Consider the following 18,297-nt stretch of genomic DNA (forward strand, 5'->3'; position numbering starts at 1 on the left):
TAGCAGTTGGACTAGCAACGTCAAAGAATAGAGTAATAGAGAGAACATGGTGAACACTCAGATGAACAGGGTCAAGGCTGAGGTGATATTTGATAATGTAAACCTCAGCTAGACACTGTGATACAGCAAGTCTTTGAAAGGTTTCACAATACTGAGAAAGGGGGGTCCTACAGATTCTCTTTTGTAGGCAGAACACAGCACAACTACGTTACCCAAAATGCACGTCTTGGCCTCTCCTGTATTGTCAACACTCAAGACTAGAAAGATGGCATGACATTTAAACCTGAGTTAAAGATCTAGTATTTCACATGGAATTTTCAACACCTACCATAAAAGTCCAAGTGATTACATCCCTTGCCAAATACTGCACAAAAATCACACTATATACTGGACATAGTATATTCTTCCTCTCCTTCAGTTTTATCTTTATGTCTTTTAGGCAGTGTCGAGGAACTGCTTCATCCTTTACTAGACTTCACAGTTCTTCAATGTTATGTATTAGAGACAGATGGCAATAACTAGACATGGAGTATACCGCACAGTGACTTTCAACTGTAAACTGAGATACTGGGCAGAGGCTTAGGGACAACAGTCATGCAAGGCTGCCGCTCTGCCAAATTTTCTCAATTATTCATGAAAAGTGTAACTTTTTCTTCTATCTCTCTATCTATCTTTCTTCTTTTGTTATTAAAGACAGGGTTTCTCTGTATTGGTAAACACTAGCTGTCCTGGAACTCACTTTGTAGACCAGGCTAGCCTTAAACTCAGATCTACCTGCCTCTGCCTCCTGAGTACTGGGATTAAAGGTGTACACCCCCACTGCCTGGCTCTTCTCTAAGAAAGCTTTTCTTAACATCCCTCCTCTCAATATGTAGGGGTCCTTAATCTTTCTCTAAAGTTTCCATGCCCACTATACTGCTGCTTGTTGCCATGTGTCTGATTTCCACACCAGCTTAAAAAACATGGACTTTTTCTTTTCAATTTTTCTCCTTTGGGCAGCACCTTAAGCGTAAAGCTAGGCTGCCCTGTGATTTCTCTTTAAACAATAAAATTATCCTTGAACTCAAAACAAAACACCACAAGCAGAGACACAGACACATACATACTGAGACTGGGCATGGTGGTACAGGCCTATGATCCCAGCACTTGGGAAACGGAGTATGAGAGGATCCTGAGTTTAAGTATGGCAAGAGACCAGACTAGGACAATCAAGATGGCCCCTCCAGTATGGGCACACGCTGCCAAGCCTGAGAACCAGAGTGCAGTCCCTGGACTCACAGCAGAAGAAAACTAACTCCTACAAGTTACGCCCCCCCAATCAAAAACAAAACAAATGCAAGGATACTGGTAACAGCTCATGCAAAGGCATGTTCTAATTAAATGAGCTTACATTAAAAAGGTCTAAAAAGAGGCTGGGCATGGTGGTGTAAACCTTTGTTCCCAGCACTGGAAGGTAGAGGCAGAGGGATCTCTGTGAGCTTGAAAACGGCCTACAAACCCACTAAGTTCCAAGACAGCCAGAGCCAAAGATCCTGTCTCAAAAAAAAAAAAAAAAAAAATCCTAAAAGAACTTTTTTGGCTGTATAACCACTAATTATGCTCTTGATACCGCTAGAGCTAAAGGAAGGACTTCAATTATTCAAACAAGTAGTTTATGGGAGAGGTTTGGTACTACTTTATGTTATCTTCATATTCTCTATTAAGAAAGAACTGATTCATGAATTGACACACACAAAAAGGACAGGGAGAGAGGGGAAAAAGCATTGTAAATTACCTCGGTCATTCTCAGTCTCTTGTGTTTCACTGATATCCTGTATACTTCCAGGATTGTCTAAAGTAGGCTTGGGGGCTGACACACATACTGATGCTGAGTGAGTTACCTGTGGAAAGGGACCAGGTAACTGAGGAGGAGTGGGCTGGTGGGGGTGGTAAGGCACTCCCGGGGGACAGACTCGGGAGGAGAGCTGTTGCATGGCAATCATTTCAGGGCTGTCCATCATGGATTCCCCTCCTTGCACCCCCCGGAGGGCCTGGGAGGGTCCCCCGAACAGAGGACTTGGTGCTGGAGCTGGCTGCAACCGATGTCCAGCAGACTTACAGGGTGGTTGCATATACCCCGAGGAAGGAACTCCATGAGGTAGAAAGCTTGACTGTTTAGTCCACTGGTTTGATGGGATAGGTGGTCTCATTACTCGGGCATCCATCACATGACCAAGGGTATGAGGGTGGTGAGAGGGTCCTGGCCCCAGGTGAGGCTTCTCATCTGGCCCCAAACGTCCTGAGTTTGTAACACCATTGTTCCCATTCCAAACAGCAGGGTGTACTCGATTCAGGTACTTATATGAATGATAAATGTGACCGGGAGGAATTTCTGAGCTTTCAGGGAAGTCTGGGGGTCGGGCTGACGTTCCACCATGCCTAGAAGGAATAAATCCTGCCTGGAATGGAGTTGGTGGATATATGTTTCCATCTTGACTGGGACAATTCATCTGCCCAAGCTGCAAGGAGGGGGGATGTGATCCCATACTGGAAAGGTGAGTTAGGCCCCCACACATCTTCTCTTTAGAAGCACTGAGTCGGGTTCCTCGGTGGTTACTTATTCCAATGGGAGGCTGACAACAGAAAAGGTAAGAAACATCATTAATCAGTAACAGAACAAGACAAAAAAATGCCTCACCTACTGAAACAGATTTTTCAGTAGAGGAGAGGCTGAATTACATAATGAGAGAAGAGACTGAATTACATAATGAGAGAAGAGACTATCTCTCAATCATGCCTGAAAATCCTTTCCAGCTGTCTTTTGGCAGACTGCTTACCTGTATAGCAAAGGGTGGGTGCTGCAAGGCATCTCCTGGGGGTACCTCTGGGACTCGAGAGGAGCCATATAAGTTGGTGGGATCTGATCCTTGAAGAGAGCCAAATGTTCCAGATGCTGCTGTCTGCTGGAGGCAGTAAAGCAGAAGAGGCAGATGAGGAAAGACAGTCCTCAAGGAGAGCAAAGGATTCCCTAAGAATTGATACTGATGTAACCCTGTTGCTAGGAATAGCGCCAATCTTAAAGTTCCTTCTCTTGCCAGGAAAAAAAAAAAGAAGAAAAAAAAAATCACCTTTCCCCACCACAAGTGGAACCATTTTCAACATTCTAGATCCAACTACATCCCATAATACTACTACTACTCACTCACTCACTCACTCACTCACTCACTCACTCACTCACTCACTCATACATTTTAAAGATAGGGTTTTCTGAAGCCAGACTGGTCTCAAACTTGATGTGTAGCAGACAGAGGATAACTTTGAACTTCTGGTACTGCTGTCTCCATCCATCTCTTAAGTGCTAAAAAGATGCTTAACCTAGTAGGACAGACTTTTCAGCAGAGAAGAAGTTGAGTTAAATTTAACACAGGAAAAGCCCTCGCTTGGTGCACACATTACAGGTTCACACCATCATATCCATTATTATGCTGTGCTGGGGATCAATCACAAGACTTCATGCATGCTAGGCAAGCATTCTACCAACCGGGCTACAGCCCCAGTTCCTCATAATGAAACTAAAATGTTTCTGACTCAAATTCAGTCTTGCAGAGCAGCCCGCAATACAGGTAAGAATGAGGCCTTTCTGATCCCAAGTTTTGTCCCACTTGGAGAATACATGATTCAAAGGACTAAGAGAAAAGAGGGTCTAAATGACCAAGGGGGATAGGGTATATATGAGAAAAAGTCTTATTTGTGGTGTAAAGACAGGAAGATCAGGAGTTCAAGGTCAGCCTTAGTCCTCATTAACAATAGCAAGACCCTGTCTCCAAGACCAAAATAAACCATCTATGGCAGTGGTTCTCAACCTGTGTTGAGACCCCAGAGGTGTCAAATGACCCCTTTCAGAAGAGTCGCATATCAGATATCCTGCACATCAGATGGCTACATCATGACTCATAACAATAGAAAAATTAGTTATATGGTAGCAATGAAAATAATTTAATTGTTTGGGGTCACAACATGATGAACTGTATTAAATGGTTGCAGCATTAAGAAGGATGAGAACCACCGGTTTATACTTATATGAAGACCGTACAAGTTACTAGCCCTCTAAAGTGATTGGCTTGGAGACAATACTATGAAAGGTAAGTTTTTTCTTACCATCTGGTTTAAAGGGGGTGCCTGGCTAGGCACCCTGCCACAGTGTGGAGAGCGGGAAAAGCCTTGGCCATTTGATGTGCCCACCTCTGGAGGGAGCTGTACAGAGCTGCTGCTCTGACCATCCCCTGAGGAGGCAGCTCGGCGTGCAGGGGGCAATGATTTTCCTCCATTCTCCACTGGTGGTTGTTTCCTGCTGGGCCCTTCTGAGTCTCTAGAGCGGGTCCAAACATGGCTTCCACTACTTCGACCAGCTCGACTCCTTCTTTTTTCCCGTTTTTCATCCTCTCTGACCCAAAATTCCTCATCCGTGTCTCCATCTTCACCAGGGAAATGCTTTGTCATGGCCCGATGGAAACACCGCTCCAAATTATCAGACATCTTGGTATACTCTAGAAGGCAGACACAAGGACTGATCTCCAGGTACATATTTTACTAGATATAAAAGATAATTATTGACAATAATAATGAAAGCTGCTGTGCTAAAGTCTGATTTTATTTTACCTCTGGAGAATATTATACCATAAACTATGGACACAAAGATGAGGATTTAGTTTCTGCTCAATGCTGAAGATGTGTAACATAAAGGTGACTCTAGTACATTACCTCAAATAAGCAAAAATTTAATTCTTTTAGGCCAAGTTACTAAAACTACTAAATATTATAATTGAATTTTCTTTGTTTTTTAGGCTACAGTATTTGGGTTGAAAGACAAACAGCACCAAGTTTCAGGACCATTAGAAAGCTATGATGCCATTTTTCAAAATGATTTAAGAGAGGGAGCCCAGGGATGCAGCTCAGTGGTAGACTGCTTACTGAGCATTCAGGAAGCATTAGATTCCATCTCCTGTACAAACAAAATAGCATGAGTTCAATCTTGTCTATAGCTAAGAGACCAGACATCTGTTAGACTCTGTTTATCCAGAAGGCTGGACCAGATTCCCTGGTTTACAAAACTCGAATAACACATCCCCTGGCTTTTAGTATACATTCTGTTAGTAGTCTGAAGGCAAAATATGAAACCCAGCAAAAAGGCCGTCACAACCTACCACTACTGTCCCCATTGTATTTTCGGCAATTCCTGAACATGGTCTTCATGTCATTTACAAATTCCTCCTTGGTACAATATAAACCTGCATTTAATTTCTTCTCCATGCTTGAAATATCCATGGGGATCTAAAATAGGACATAATACTTTAATTAAAACATGCTATAAAAGGCCAGTGGTGCACGCCTTTATCCCAGCACTTGGGAAGCAGAGGAAGTGGATCTCAGCCTGGTCTACCAAGTGAGTTTCAGGATAGCCAGGACTGTAACAAAGAAACCTGGTCTCAAAAAAACAAAAACAAAGAAACAAACAATCAAACAAACAAAAAACATGCTCGAAAGGACACAGTGGCTATAATTCCAGTACTGAAAGTCAGAAGTGACACAAGTTTGAAGATAGTCTGTGCTACATACTGAGTTACAGGCCAGCCTTGGTAACAGAGTGAAACCTTGTCTTAAAACAAGAAAAAACCAAGAAGTTACACATCACCCCTAGGAGGAAAAGGAATCCTGGCATTTTAACTTCTCAAAAATTTGGTATAACTGAGAGTACTGGCACATATGTTTAACCCCACCAACTAGGAGGCAGAGGCAGACAAACCTTTCAGAGTTTGAAGCTAGCCTGGTCTACATAGTGAATTTCAAACCAGTCAAAAAGACATGGTACTGTCTTAAAATGAAACTAAACCAAATCCAACAAAAAGTTGTATATGTGTGTATCCCAAATTTAAGGAGGATATAAAAGCAAGAGAGAAAACAAAACAAAACAAAACAAAAAACCCAATAATGTTTTAGTTTGGATATGAATTGACCTCACAGATCCTTGAGTTTAAATCTTCCAAGCTATGCTTGGTTTTCTAGGCTATGGAAGCTTTAGGAGTTGGGCCTAGTTAGAGGGATTGGGGCACTGTGGGCCCTGCACAAGTTCAGGCCATAAGTTCATGAACAAGCTTGTAGCACCATGGACAGAGCTGCCTGCTACCCTGGACTCTACCCTTTGAACTGTGAGCCAAAAGAGGTACTTGGTCACTATGATAGAAAATGATTAATATAAAATCCAAGCAAGATATACATGCTTAAGTACAATTTAAAAGATACCTTAATAATCTGGTAATAGTTTGGGGCATAAGATTCATCCACAGGTTCCAAGAAGGGCCAGGAATCCTTGTGAGCCTTTACCACATCTAGAACTGAAAGGGAAAGAGAATATAACTGACATTTTCCCATGAAAAGATGTTTATCAGAAATACAAAAGCCGAGAACAGTAACTAACCTTTATACATGGCAGTGAAATCGTCGTCCAGCTCAAAGCTGTGAACCACAAACAAGACATTAGTAAACTCTGGCCACCAAACAGGTTGAGAAGAGTGTTATTTACTCCCCTTAGGTAGCCCAACACTGACACCACTCACTGGAAAAAACATGATGGCAATGGTGATCGTAGCAAAAAAGAGGACTATTAGATTCTCCATTTATAAAATGAAGAATTGGCCTAAATTATCCATAACTTTATTAGGATTTTTTAACTAACCAGAATTTTTATATTTATTTTTATGAAGACAGGTTATTGTTATCTAGTACGGACTGACTCAAATTTCAGATTCTGCAACAGTCTCTACAGAAATGCATTACCACTCCTGGTGGGAAATAACCATTTTCTTTTTCTTGAGATAGACCCTATCTGTCCCATTATGCCCTATCTAGACCAGGCAGGCCAAGAACTCAAGAGATCTACCAAATGGTGGGATTAAAAGCATGCACGACCACACCCAGCTGGTTGGTTTTCCTTTTTGAACCTTGCATTCCCCCTGCCATGGTTTTATTCTGGCCAATGTTCACCCAAGAAACTGCTGAGTATTGTATGTAACACTATAACTGGCAAAAAGTAAATATCTTAAACAGTAAAATGCTCACTGAACATGGTGGCGCACTTTTGCAATCCCAGCACTGAGAAAGCTGAGGCAGCAGGATGGCAAGTTCTAGTCTTGAATCGTAAGTTTGAGCTGTAGCTTAGTGCTACAGCACTTCCCTAGCATGCCTAAAGTCCTGGGGGTTCAATTTCCAGCACCGTGTAACAGAGCCATGTAAGATGGTCTACATACTTCTAAGAAGCAATTCCCCATTAATAATACATTCTGGTGTTATTGAAAAGTTGGGGTAATAAGAGCTTTGTTAAAATGATTAGGGAAGAGATTCATTAAAGGGTATGTGTATTTGGGGGGGGACACACAGACAGCAAGACAGCATAATTTACTATTCTCTTGCTCCCTCTCCCTCCGTCTCTCTCTGTAATAGCCCTAGCTGTCCTGTGAAACTCACTCTGTAGACCTGCATGCCTTTGCCTCCCGAGTGCTGGGACAGAAGTATGTGCCACCACACCCAGAACCATGCTTTCTTAACAGTAAAATAGTGAAGGCCACCGCCCCCTACATAGGTCTGTTACAAGAAATAAACGAGATAGTAATTTTATAAAACTAAGAATTTTATTTTTTTTTTGTTTTGTTTTTGAGATAAGGTTTCTCTATGTTTATGTGAGTGTAGGTACACTCAGAGGTCAGAACCCCTGGAGCTAAAGGTCACTCCAGTGACCCTGAAAGATATTAAGTGAGCTATTTCCAGAAATGCTGTTTTTAAATTACACTATTTTATTGTATACATGCAACTCATGAGTGCATCATAGTCCATGTGTGGGGGTCAGAGGACAATCTGCCATCTCTCCCTCCACTATGTGGATCCCAAGGATCCAACTCAGGTCATCAGGCTTAGCAGCAAGTGCTTTCAGAGAGAAGTACTTGCTGGTATGGCCAGCTGCTATTGTTGCTACTACTACTAAATACTCACAGATCCTTGGTCTTCTTCTCTTCCCTCATAGGAGAATTCGGGTCCAAATGGGAAAGTTCTGGGGGTAGCTCCTTGCCTTGAGCCAACAGCCATGCCCGCTCTTCCCTGAGCTTTCGTCTCTTAGCTCGATCTATACCCAAGACACAAACACAGACCAAGTGAACATCTGCACTTGCTGTTCTGTTGGCCTTCTGTGCGCCCACCATCAGTTACACACACAGTAACCTCATTCATTTTATTCAAGTGCCATATCAGACAGAGTTTGTGATAATCCCAATTAAATGTCACTTTAATCATTAAACTCTTTTTACTCTTTTTTTTTTTTGGAGACAGGGTTTCATGTACCAGGTTAGCCTCAACCTTACTATATAGCTAAGACATGAACTCTTGATTTTCCTACCTGATCCTTCCAAGTGCTAGGATCACATGAATCCATGTTCTTTTTCTGACCACAAAATACTCCTAATTGTATAGATTTGTTTATAATTTCCACAAATTCTTCTGTTCATTACCATTAACCTAGACCAGTAACTGGAACAGAATGGGCGCATAAAAAATGTCACTCTGTAGAACCTCTCAGCTGGATATGGTAATTCAGACCTCTAATCAGAGGGTATAGAAGGCTGAGTAGGGTTACCACAAATTCTAGGTCAATCTGGGTCACATAATGAGACCATGTTAGAGGAGGGAGGGAGGAAGAGGGAGAGACAGAGATCATAGGAAGAGGGAGCAAGAAAGGGAGAAGGAAACACAGAGAGAAAAGCATTGGTATACATTAAAAAAGGTTCAATTGATAAATACTATCTATGAAGAGAACTAAAGTCGTTATTTTTTGCTTTTAAAACTACAGACAAGGCCGGGCGGTGGTTGCGCACGCCTTTAATCCCAGCACTTGGGAGGCAGAGGCAGGCGGATCTCTGTGAGTTCGAGACCAGCCTGGTCTACAAGAGCTAGTTCCAGGACAGGCTCCAAAATCACAGAGAAACCCTGTCTTGAAAAAAAAAAAAAAGCAAACAAACAAACAAAAAAAAAACTACAGACAAGTACTTGAAAGGCAAAGGCGGGTGAATCTCTGAATTCAAGGCCAGTTTGGTCTACATTATAATGTCTATACCAGCTATGGCTATCTAGAGAGAGCCTGCCTGAAACAAACAAACAAAATATTATTGACAAAAGAAAAATCTTACTACACTGAGACTGGAGTTTGAATCAAAGCAAACTACCTGGCACTAGTAAGATAACTGCACCATTCCGACGTGCCATATGAAAGAAAATCTGGGACAGAGATGTAGTTCAGTTGACAGATTGCTTGCCTAGCATGTAGACAAGTCCTGGGCACACATTACCACATAATCTGGAAGTGGTGCTGCCCATCTGCAATTTTAGCACTTGGGAAGTAGAGGCAGAAAAGCTGTTCAACATGAGTTCAGTGTCAGCCTGAGCTACATGCAACACTGTAGCTCAACAAAATAAAATAAAAACTCCAAAGAAACAAATATAAACCTTTTTAAAGCACATACCATTGCACCTGTGAAAGCAATTGCCAATATCTTAGAACCTGTTTAAAATTATATATAGAGCTGGGCGATGGTGGCGCACGCCTTTAATCCCAGCACTCGGGAGGCAGAGGCAGGCGGATCTCTGTGAGTTTGAGACCAACCTGGTCTACAGAGCTAGTTCCAGGATAGGCTCCAAAGCCACAGAGAAACCCTGTCTCGAAAAACCAACCCCCCAACCCCCCCCCAAAAAAAAAGAAAGAAAGAAAATTATATATAGAGTATATATATACACACATACAGTAGAAATCTAAATAAAAAGCAAGGTACTAAAAAGTATACTGAGAATGACAAGGGAGTTTGGATAGAATGTAAAGGGAGCAAGACTAAATTCAGTTGAGTAAACATAACAGAAGACAGTTTACAAGACATTGAAGAAGAAATGTCCAGAAGCAACGGAGATAAAGGATGATCTGGCCTTGGCTCCAAGTGGGTTGTTCTCACTCTTGAGCCCCTACACACCTTCCACTGCCTTGACCTTTTCCTCCAATTCCCGCTTTCTCTCCTCTTTCAACATCTGCTCCTGCTCCTTCTTCTGCACTGCCAGTAGGAGCTGCCGTTCCTCCTCTTCCTCCTTGCGCTTCTGTTTTTCTATCTTGGTGAGCATGGGAGTCTCCTGTTAGGAGCCAACAAGTGCAAAGAGGTCAGTGGAAAATACAGAGTAGTTCTTCCTTGAGTCAAGAGATAGTTTACTAGCCGGGCGGTGGTGGCGCACGCCTTTAATCCCAGCACTCGGGAGGCAGAGGCAGGCGGATCTCTGGGAGTTCGAGGCCAGCCTGGTCTACAAGAGCTAGTTCTGGGACAGGCACCAAAGCTACAGAGAAACTTTGTCTCGAAACCCCCCCACCAAAAAAAAAAAATCCAAAGAGATAGTTTATTGAATTCAACAGATACCAGTAGTCACAGGAGTTAGACCACAGAGACTTCTTTTATTATATGTGATGTGTTATCAATGTACAAAAATACACGAATATTAAAACATAATAGGAGGTACAAACCAGAACCATAGATAGCACTGAGGATTATGAGTTTGAAGCTACTTAGCCCAGGCTACAAAAAGACCCTTTCTCCTCAGGAGGCAGAGGCAGAGGCAGAGGGAGAAGAAGGCAGATCTCTGAGTTCAAGAGGACATAAGGAGGAACAGGGAGAGGACATAAGAACCTTCTACAGCCAGTTCTTTCAAGTTTTATACTGTGGAAGATTCACAAGTGGTTTTTGTACAGGGGAACGAAGATGAATGCAGATGGCTATTTACAGATTAAACATAACACCACTTTTGATTAAATTCTCAATTCATCTCCCTTCTTTTGTGGTTCTGAAAACTAAATATTTACATTTACTTTATTTTGTGTGTTATGTCTATGTGAGTGTACGCTTGTTTGCAAGAGAGACCTCAGAAACTTTGGAGCCTTTCCTGGAACTAGCTTGTGTACAGCAGGCTGGCCTCAAACTTACAGAGATCCGCCTGCCTCTGCCTTCTGAGTGCTGGGATTAAAGGCGTGCGCCACCACCGCCCGGCCCTGAACTGGGAATCTTACAGTAGAGCAGGAAGTGCTCTAACTAGTGAGCCATCTGTCTGGCTCCCTTGAAAAGATTTAGATTCACACTAGATTCAGAATTTGGACAAGGCTTTGTCTAGGGATTGAGTGGACTTTTCGATGGCTGTGTTATTAATTTTGTTTGAAATTGAGTTTCATACAGTCTAGGATGATGGGCACCTTTCCTGAATTCCACCAGCAACTCCTACATTGCCAGCCTATTTCCGTGGTTCTTATTTTAACTTCCTGGTAACATCACCCAGCTGACAACATGATTGACCATCAATCACCTTACCTTCAAGACAATGCTGTATGTAAGACATCAGTGACTGACTACCCATGGCTAGGAAAGGGAGGAAAACAGAGCCTGATTCAAAGGTACTATTTCATTCAAAATGAACAAACAGCTGCTTGCTTATTATATGCAAGGTAATCCCCAGCATCACATAAAGTGGTCCTAGTGGTGCAGAGCTATAACCCCAGCACTCAGGAGGTAGAAGGAAGGCTTCAAAGGTCATCCTCAAGTACACAGTTTGAGACCAGTCTGAGCTGCATGGGATTCTATTAATAAATAAATGTTCTTGCTACAAAGCCTGACAACCTGAGTTCAATCCAGAAAGCCCACACAGTAGAAAGAGAAAATGGACTCCAGTAAGGTGTTCTCTGATCTCTCACCAGTACTGTAACACATGAACACCTCTACCCCCAAACACAATAAAAAAAAAACTAAAAAAAAAACTTATTTCTATTAATAAAAAAGAGGAATATTAAGTCACTAAAGATTGGATCTAACAGACAAACACAGAAACTCCCCAATCTCCTTTCTCCACTTCCAAAATGGTAGGATTAGGCCAGCTGAGTAGGGAGTGGGGGACAGGTAGTGCTAAGTAAAGTGAATTGGTATCATCTTCCAACCTAAACTTGGAAGTTCTCCAAATCTTTTTTGACAAATGAAGTAGAACCACACCTACCTTTGCTTGCTTGCTTTTGCCTGACTATGTCTTCGAGTTATAATCCCCGCCCCTTCTAATTTTGATCAGAGTCTCACAGCGTAGCCCTGGCTAACCTGGGACTCACCTCATAGATCATGGCACCCTCTAACCTTCAAGGAGCATCCTGCTTCTGCCTCTGATGTCAGAATTAGAAGAAGATAAACCACACCTAGCAGAATTCTACGTCTATTTTTAATTCCCTTTGTTCTCAGATCACTTTATCTGGAATCACTTCCACACGTAGCACTTCCATGACGGGCGAAAACCCATCTTTGCCTCACATTTTTCTAGGCCTATTTTCTCATGTCAATCTCTCCTGCTAATTCACAGATATGATATCTGAAAAACACATCTAGGGGCAGGGGCGGGGGTCCATGCTCTGCAACAAGTCTGTCTGCAAATCTCTATGCTTATTTTCAGGATGCTTCCATTCTGAAGCAAAACATGTGCTAATGAGACAACCTAAGCAAAGGATTTACTTTTTCTTTCTTCCTGTTAGAACTCGTGAATGTTTGCCGACATGTATGTGCATGCACCTCATGCCTGTGAAAGACAGGACATCATATTCCTCCAGAACTGGAACTGATACGTGGGCACTGGAAGCCAAAACCAGGTCCTTTAAAATCCAAATTCTCTGGAAGAACAGTCAGTTCTCTTAACTGCTGAGGACTCACTACTGTTTGAATTATTAAAGAAGCCATGGCTGGCAAGATGTTTCATCAGGTACTGTTAAGTCTGATGGAAACAAACAGATCAAAGTTAAATGAAAAAAAAAAGAGCAGATACAACAAGCAAAAGGAAGTCCCAAATACTAGCCATCGTGTGTATGTGTGAATTTCATATTGTCTCGCTATGGCTGACGTGGAACTCTCTATGTAGGCCAGACTGGCTTCAACTTAACAGATATCTGCCTCCCAGGTGCTGGGATTATTAAGAAGTTTGTCAACATGCTTGATTAAAAAGATTTTATTTATGTGTATGTGTCTCTGTATAGGTATGCATATATGCATGCAGGTGACCATAGAAGCCAGAGAGGACATCAGATTCCCTCGAGTTGGATAGGTTCATTGTGAGCCACCCAATGTGGATTCTGGAAACCAAATTCTGATCTTAGCCATATAGCCATCTCTCCAATGTTCAGACTGTCTCACACTGCAAATATTTCTCCTGTAAAAGAGGTCAGCTGGGTGTGGTAGCGCATAAGTGGATTAACATCAGGAGACTGAGGCAGGAAAATCACGGGATGTTCAAGTCCACCCTGGGCTGTATTTTGAGTTCCAGAATAAACAGAGAAAAGTTAAGTGTCAGCTGCAAATACTATAGTGGTTGGTATTTAAATGCCTTACCGGTAGAAACCTACCAGAATCATAAAGGCATCTTAATGAGATGCTAAAAAGGAACCACTGTGAAATCCTCCAAAGGATTATTAACTAGAAGCTCTAGCTGAAGTACTGTCCATGCTCTGTACCCCAAGGCAAGGGTCCAAATTCACACTTATCCTTGCCACCAGGAGCACACTTGAGACCACACCATCACAAACTGCTCCCTAGACACCCACTAAGGCCTGGAGTTGGAGTGTGGCTGTCTCCCTTCTCTAAACCTAAGCATCTTGTATACCTGCGAGGTATTTTCTTCTTCTTTTTTTTTTTCAAGACAGGGTTTCTCTGTATAACAGTCTTAGAACTATCTGTGGTAGTAGACCAGGCTGGCTTTGAATTCACAGAGATCTGCCTGCCTATGCCTCCCAAGTACTGGGATTAAAGGTGTATACCACCATTGCCCAACTTTGTTTCTGTATTCATCTTATGTAGCCCAGGAAAGACAGAGAGTCAGTCACCAGCCAGATGTAGAGGAAGCAAAATAATGCCTCAATGAGAAAAGGAAGCAAGTCATATGGCTAAATATAGACAAGAATTATGGGTTAATTTAAGTTGTAAAAGCTAATTAATAATAAGCCTGAGCTAACAGGCCAAACAGTTTACAATTAATATTAAGTCTCTGTTTCTTTGGGACTGAACAGCTTTAGGACAGAAACTTCTGTCTACAAAGGCCAATTGACAAAAATAACTCAGCAGCCCTAATCCTGGCTTATCAGGGTCTCTGAACTGGTATTTTCCACAGAAACCACAACTAAGACTCTTTGAGGAGATTAACACTAGGTGGTTGGTGCCTGCATACACAAAAAGCATTAAAAGACAAAGGATTTTCTGCTATGGAAATAAAAGTCACTTTACCTAGATAGCAGGTGTCACAACACAAACTACACAGGGTAGTATTCTTTACTTCACACTAAGCAACAGAATTAAAAATCACCCCTATAAAGAAGGTGGCCAAAAGTTAGACTTCTTTTTGCAGTCATGAAGAGGGTTTACTGGAGTTCAGACTGCCAGGTAATTGGAGGTATGAATTAGGGCATGGAGGAATCTCTGAAGCAGGTTCAAGGCAATAAAGTAGTAGAGACAACCTACAAGGTAGGAGGAGATGAGAGCTACTCAGAACCAAACTGGGAACTAGCAACAAAAGTCAACTCCCAAGCTAAGGACCATCATGGAGGAGGTGGCAAGCCAGTAACTACAGAATTGTGAACTAGAAAGTATGTGATGGTTAAAAAAGGAGTCACATGTGGTGGTGTGCACCTCTTAGCACTCAGGTGTCTAAGGCAAAGATGTGAGTTTGAACAAGTTTGGCCTCATAAGCAATAGTTTGCTTCAAACAAATAGAGTTCTAAAAAAATTAATGAATGAATGTTCCTTTATTATTTATGTGAGGGAGGCAGAGTTGAGAGGATCTCACTCCAAGTTGACCTTAAATTTATGATTGTCCTGAACTTGCTTTCCATAGCAGAAGGACTATCGGCTTATGCTATTATGTTTTGCTTAAATAAAAAAGCCAATAAAAATTTGCAAAGAGCCGGGCGGTGGTGGCGCACGCCTTTAATCCCAGCACTCGGGAGGCAGAGGCAGGCGGATCCCTGTGAGTTTGAGACCAGCCTGGTCTACAAGAGCTAGTTCCAGGACAGGCTCCAAAACCACAGAGAAACCCTGTCTCGTAAAACCAAAAAAAAAAAAAAAAAAATTGCAAAGAGCGCAAGATCTCTGCTATAGCACCATGTTAACATTTTCGTTTAAGAGTCACAAAAATGTAACTGCAAGGCAAAAGAGAATGCCCCAACCTCACAAGCTAGTATAAGACACAGTGACAGCAAACAACTGCGACCTGAGGTCAAGCTTTGTGTGACTACTAACCTCACTACAAATGCAATGGCACACAGTGCCAAGAAAGAGATAAAGAGAGGGGGTGAGAATATGACAGCTAGCCTTTTAGAAGACAAAGAAGACAGGCAACATTCTATAAAAGCCTTTTGGAAAGATGCAGCGGGTCTCCTGCCACCTTCCTGGAGCAGAGATAGGTAAAGAGAAACAGTTTTCCTAAGCCTTCCCCTCTTTCATGGCACTCTCCTACTTACACTGTGCTCACACATGCATACTTACCAGCCAGCTCAGTGAATAAAAAGTACACTTGTCATTGCCCACATTTCGGCACTAGCTCAAACCACAAGCATCTAATGCGTACTACACAGTCAAAACCACAAACAAACCTGGAAAAACCTTTGTAGTTTTTAATGTAGTTGTTGCCCCCAACTTTAGTTCCCACCTACTGCAGGCTCTCCTCCAGTGACAGAATGTCCTGCCCTGCATTTTAGGAGACAAAGTGACCAACTAGACTCTGGGCAAGCACTGCCCTCTAAAGCAGCTGATCTTGCCTGAGCCAGCTGCATCTAACAACAGCTTCATTTTTCCTTCCTACTGCTCAAGTGTGAGAGCTGGGAGGCTGCAGGAATCAGCTGCCTACATTTTCCCACAATATTACAATATGCCAGCAACATCCAAATACACACGGATCTTTGACCATACTATTCCATTTTCTGCCTTGGAACATTTGTTTATATTGTTCCTGTTGTGAGGAAAGTCCTGGGCTTCAGTTCCACATCACTGCCCATCCATCGTAATTCTAGCCATCCCACACTCGAAGGCGAAACATCCCTGTCTGCCTAAATGGCCCTTTATTTGCCTGGATTAAATTTTTTCCATCTTTGCACTTATGAACTTCTTGTACGTATCACAGAATTTATTCACATCTATGTTAGATTGAAGATGTGCCTGTCACCCAGGAATGTCTTAAGAATGTCACCCATTCTTCTATTTCTCTATCTTCTTTTCCCAGAAAAGCTCTATACATATGAGAATCTTTCTTGAAGCGAGGCAGTGGTAGCACATGACTTTAATCCCAGTACTAAGGAGATAGAGGGAGGCAGAAATCTCTTAAGAGTTCAAGGAGAGCCTGTTTACAGAGTGAGTTCCAGGACAGTCAAGGAGAAACCTTGTCTCAAAACAAAACAACAAAAAATCTTCAATGAACATTTGAGATTAAGATTTTTTTAAAGGCAAGGGATAATAAGTAGGACAAAAGTATGTGAAATGAAATGGAACTACCCTCTTCAAATACACTTTTTTACTCTCAGACACACTCACCTCTAGCTTGATGGATTTGATGGACAGGTGGTCAGACATAAACCTATGTTGCAACTCTGGCTTTGTGCGCTGTGGACGTTTTCCCTACAGTTAGAAGTAAGGAAAAGAAAGGAAAAGATAGATTAGGGCGTTCTCAGCTCCTGCCGCTGCCGCTGCCACACCACCAGCAGAATGGCTGCTGAGGCACACCAGTAACTCATTTATCTAACAGGGGGTCAAAGGTGTCTATCTTTTAGGATGATAAGGAAAAACAACAATTCACCTGGATAAGGTATTGAGTATATTATCTTAACAAGTAACAATTCAAAAAGCCACCGACAACCAAGTATTTCCTAACCTCAGCATGGATTCTGAATTTCAGGCCAGCCTGGGTACAAAACCATGAACTGTCTCAAAAAATCCCAAACATCATCACCAATAACCCCCCCAAACAAATAAAAACAAAAAGCCTCTTCAAACGACAAAGAGAAAACTGTATTTTATCACATTCCCCTAAGTGAAAGGTTCTGAAAGAGGCTCTAGGAGCAACTAAAATCAGATGGTTCTTTAAAAGGCAGGCAGGAGATGGCATATTCAGAGGCTATAGGTACCTGCTATCAAGCCTGACTATCTAAGTTTGATCCCTGAGATGCATAAGGTACACTGTGGAACATACACAAACAAAATAAAACACAATAAAACCTTTAACGTAAGTTCTAGGTATTCGTGTGTGTGTGTGTGTGTGTGGTGGAGATGTGGCTTTGGTCCCAGAAATGCTTAATACAAAGTCTTTTTTTTTTTCAAAAATGTTAAATTTTATTACCCCAAATATGATCAAATTCACCAAACAAGTGAATTCCTTTAGATTGACAAAGTGAAACATCCCAAAAGGTGGCTAGGTACCTAGGCAACTTGAGATACCACTCCTAAAAATGCTGAAGTTGAAAACATCATTATTATCATACAGAATACCAAAATCAATCTATGTGAATTAAGCACTTTTTTTTTCATTTAACATACTAATTAACTCAAATGATTCCAAAGTACTTTTCTCTAAGTACTAATCTAATTACGATATTTCTCTCCTCTTTTCATTCTTTTCCTCTTCTGCCCCTGTATTCTCTTTTGGTTTTTCCAAAATCATTTACTCCACTTTGTCACTGAGACATCACACACAGATTTTCTTATTTTTTTTATTTTTATTTATTTATTTTTATTGAGCTCTACATTTTTCTCTGCTCCTCTCCTTGCCTCTCTCCTCCCCTCTTCAACCCTCCCCCTGGGTCCCCATGCTCCCAATTTACTCAGGAGATCTTGTCTTTTGCTACTTTCTACTTCCCATGTAGATTAGGTCTATTTAAGTCTCTCTTAGTGTCCTTATTGTTGCCTAAGTTCTCTGGGATTGTGGTTTTAATACAAAGTCTTAACTTCTTGAAGAACGAGTAAATTAAGGGAGGATAGAAGACAGCAAACCTCTTACCAATAACAAGGACTGGTTCAGACAGTTTAGACACAATACAAATCAAGCTTTTCTGTTGGGGATAAGCAGTTCCCAGAGGAAAATACAATCACAAGTACCAAAGATATCATGATCCTTTATCCTCTTCAACTACTTCTTTGAAGTCCATAGACATTCCTCACCAAGCTTCTCCTCTTTAAAGCTCACAATTCTAGTAGG

The 18,297-nt window shown here is 41.8% G+C and overlaps 1 protein-coding gene across 4 annotated transcripts in view; it reads right to left on the minus strand.

Moving 5' to 3' along the window:
• The window catches only part of LOC130880726 (chromatin remodeling regulator CECR2), a 123,980-nt gene that overhangs the window by 8,655 nt on the left and 97,028 nt on the right, over positions 1–18,297 (minus strand). For 2 of the 4 annotated variants that reach the window (XM_057779916.1, XM_057779907.1), the window contains exons 8-16: positions 16,641–16,724; positions 10,041–10,194; positions 8,023–8,152; positions 6,455–6,492; positions 6,280–6,371; positions 5,184–5,310; positions 4,138–4,526; positions 2,817–2,942; positions 1,775–2,612 (exon numbers count right to left, since the gene is read on the minus strand). In XM_057779916.1, coding sequence (XP_057635899.1) covers positions 1,775–2,612; positions 2,817–2,942; positions 4,138–4,526; positions 5,184–5,310; positions 6,280–6,371; positions 6,455–6,492; positions 8,023–8,152; positions 10,041–10,194; positions 16,641–16,724 — 1,978 coding nt within the window. The remainder of the gene's footprint in view (positions 1–1,774; positions 2,613–2,816; positions 2,943–4,137; positions 4,527–5,183; positions 5,311–6,279; positions 6,372–6,454; positions 6,493–8,022; positions 8,153–10,040; positions 10,195–16,640; positions 16,725–18,297) is intronic. The other 2 variants (XM_057779925.1, XM_057779933.1) reach the window with 2 other exon arrangements.

This window comes from Chionomys nivalis, chromosome 1, assembly GCF_950005125.1.
Source record: "Chionomys nivalis chromosome 1, mChiNiv1.1, whole genome shotgun sequence".
In the NCBI taxonomy this organism is placed as follows: domain Eukaryota; kingdom Metazoa; phylum Chordata; class Mammalia; order Rodentia; family Cricetidae; genus Chionomys; species Chionomys nivalis.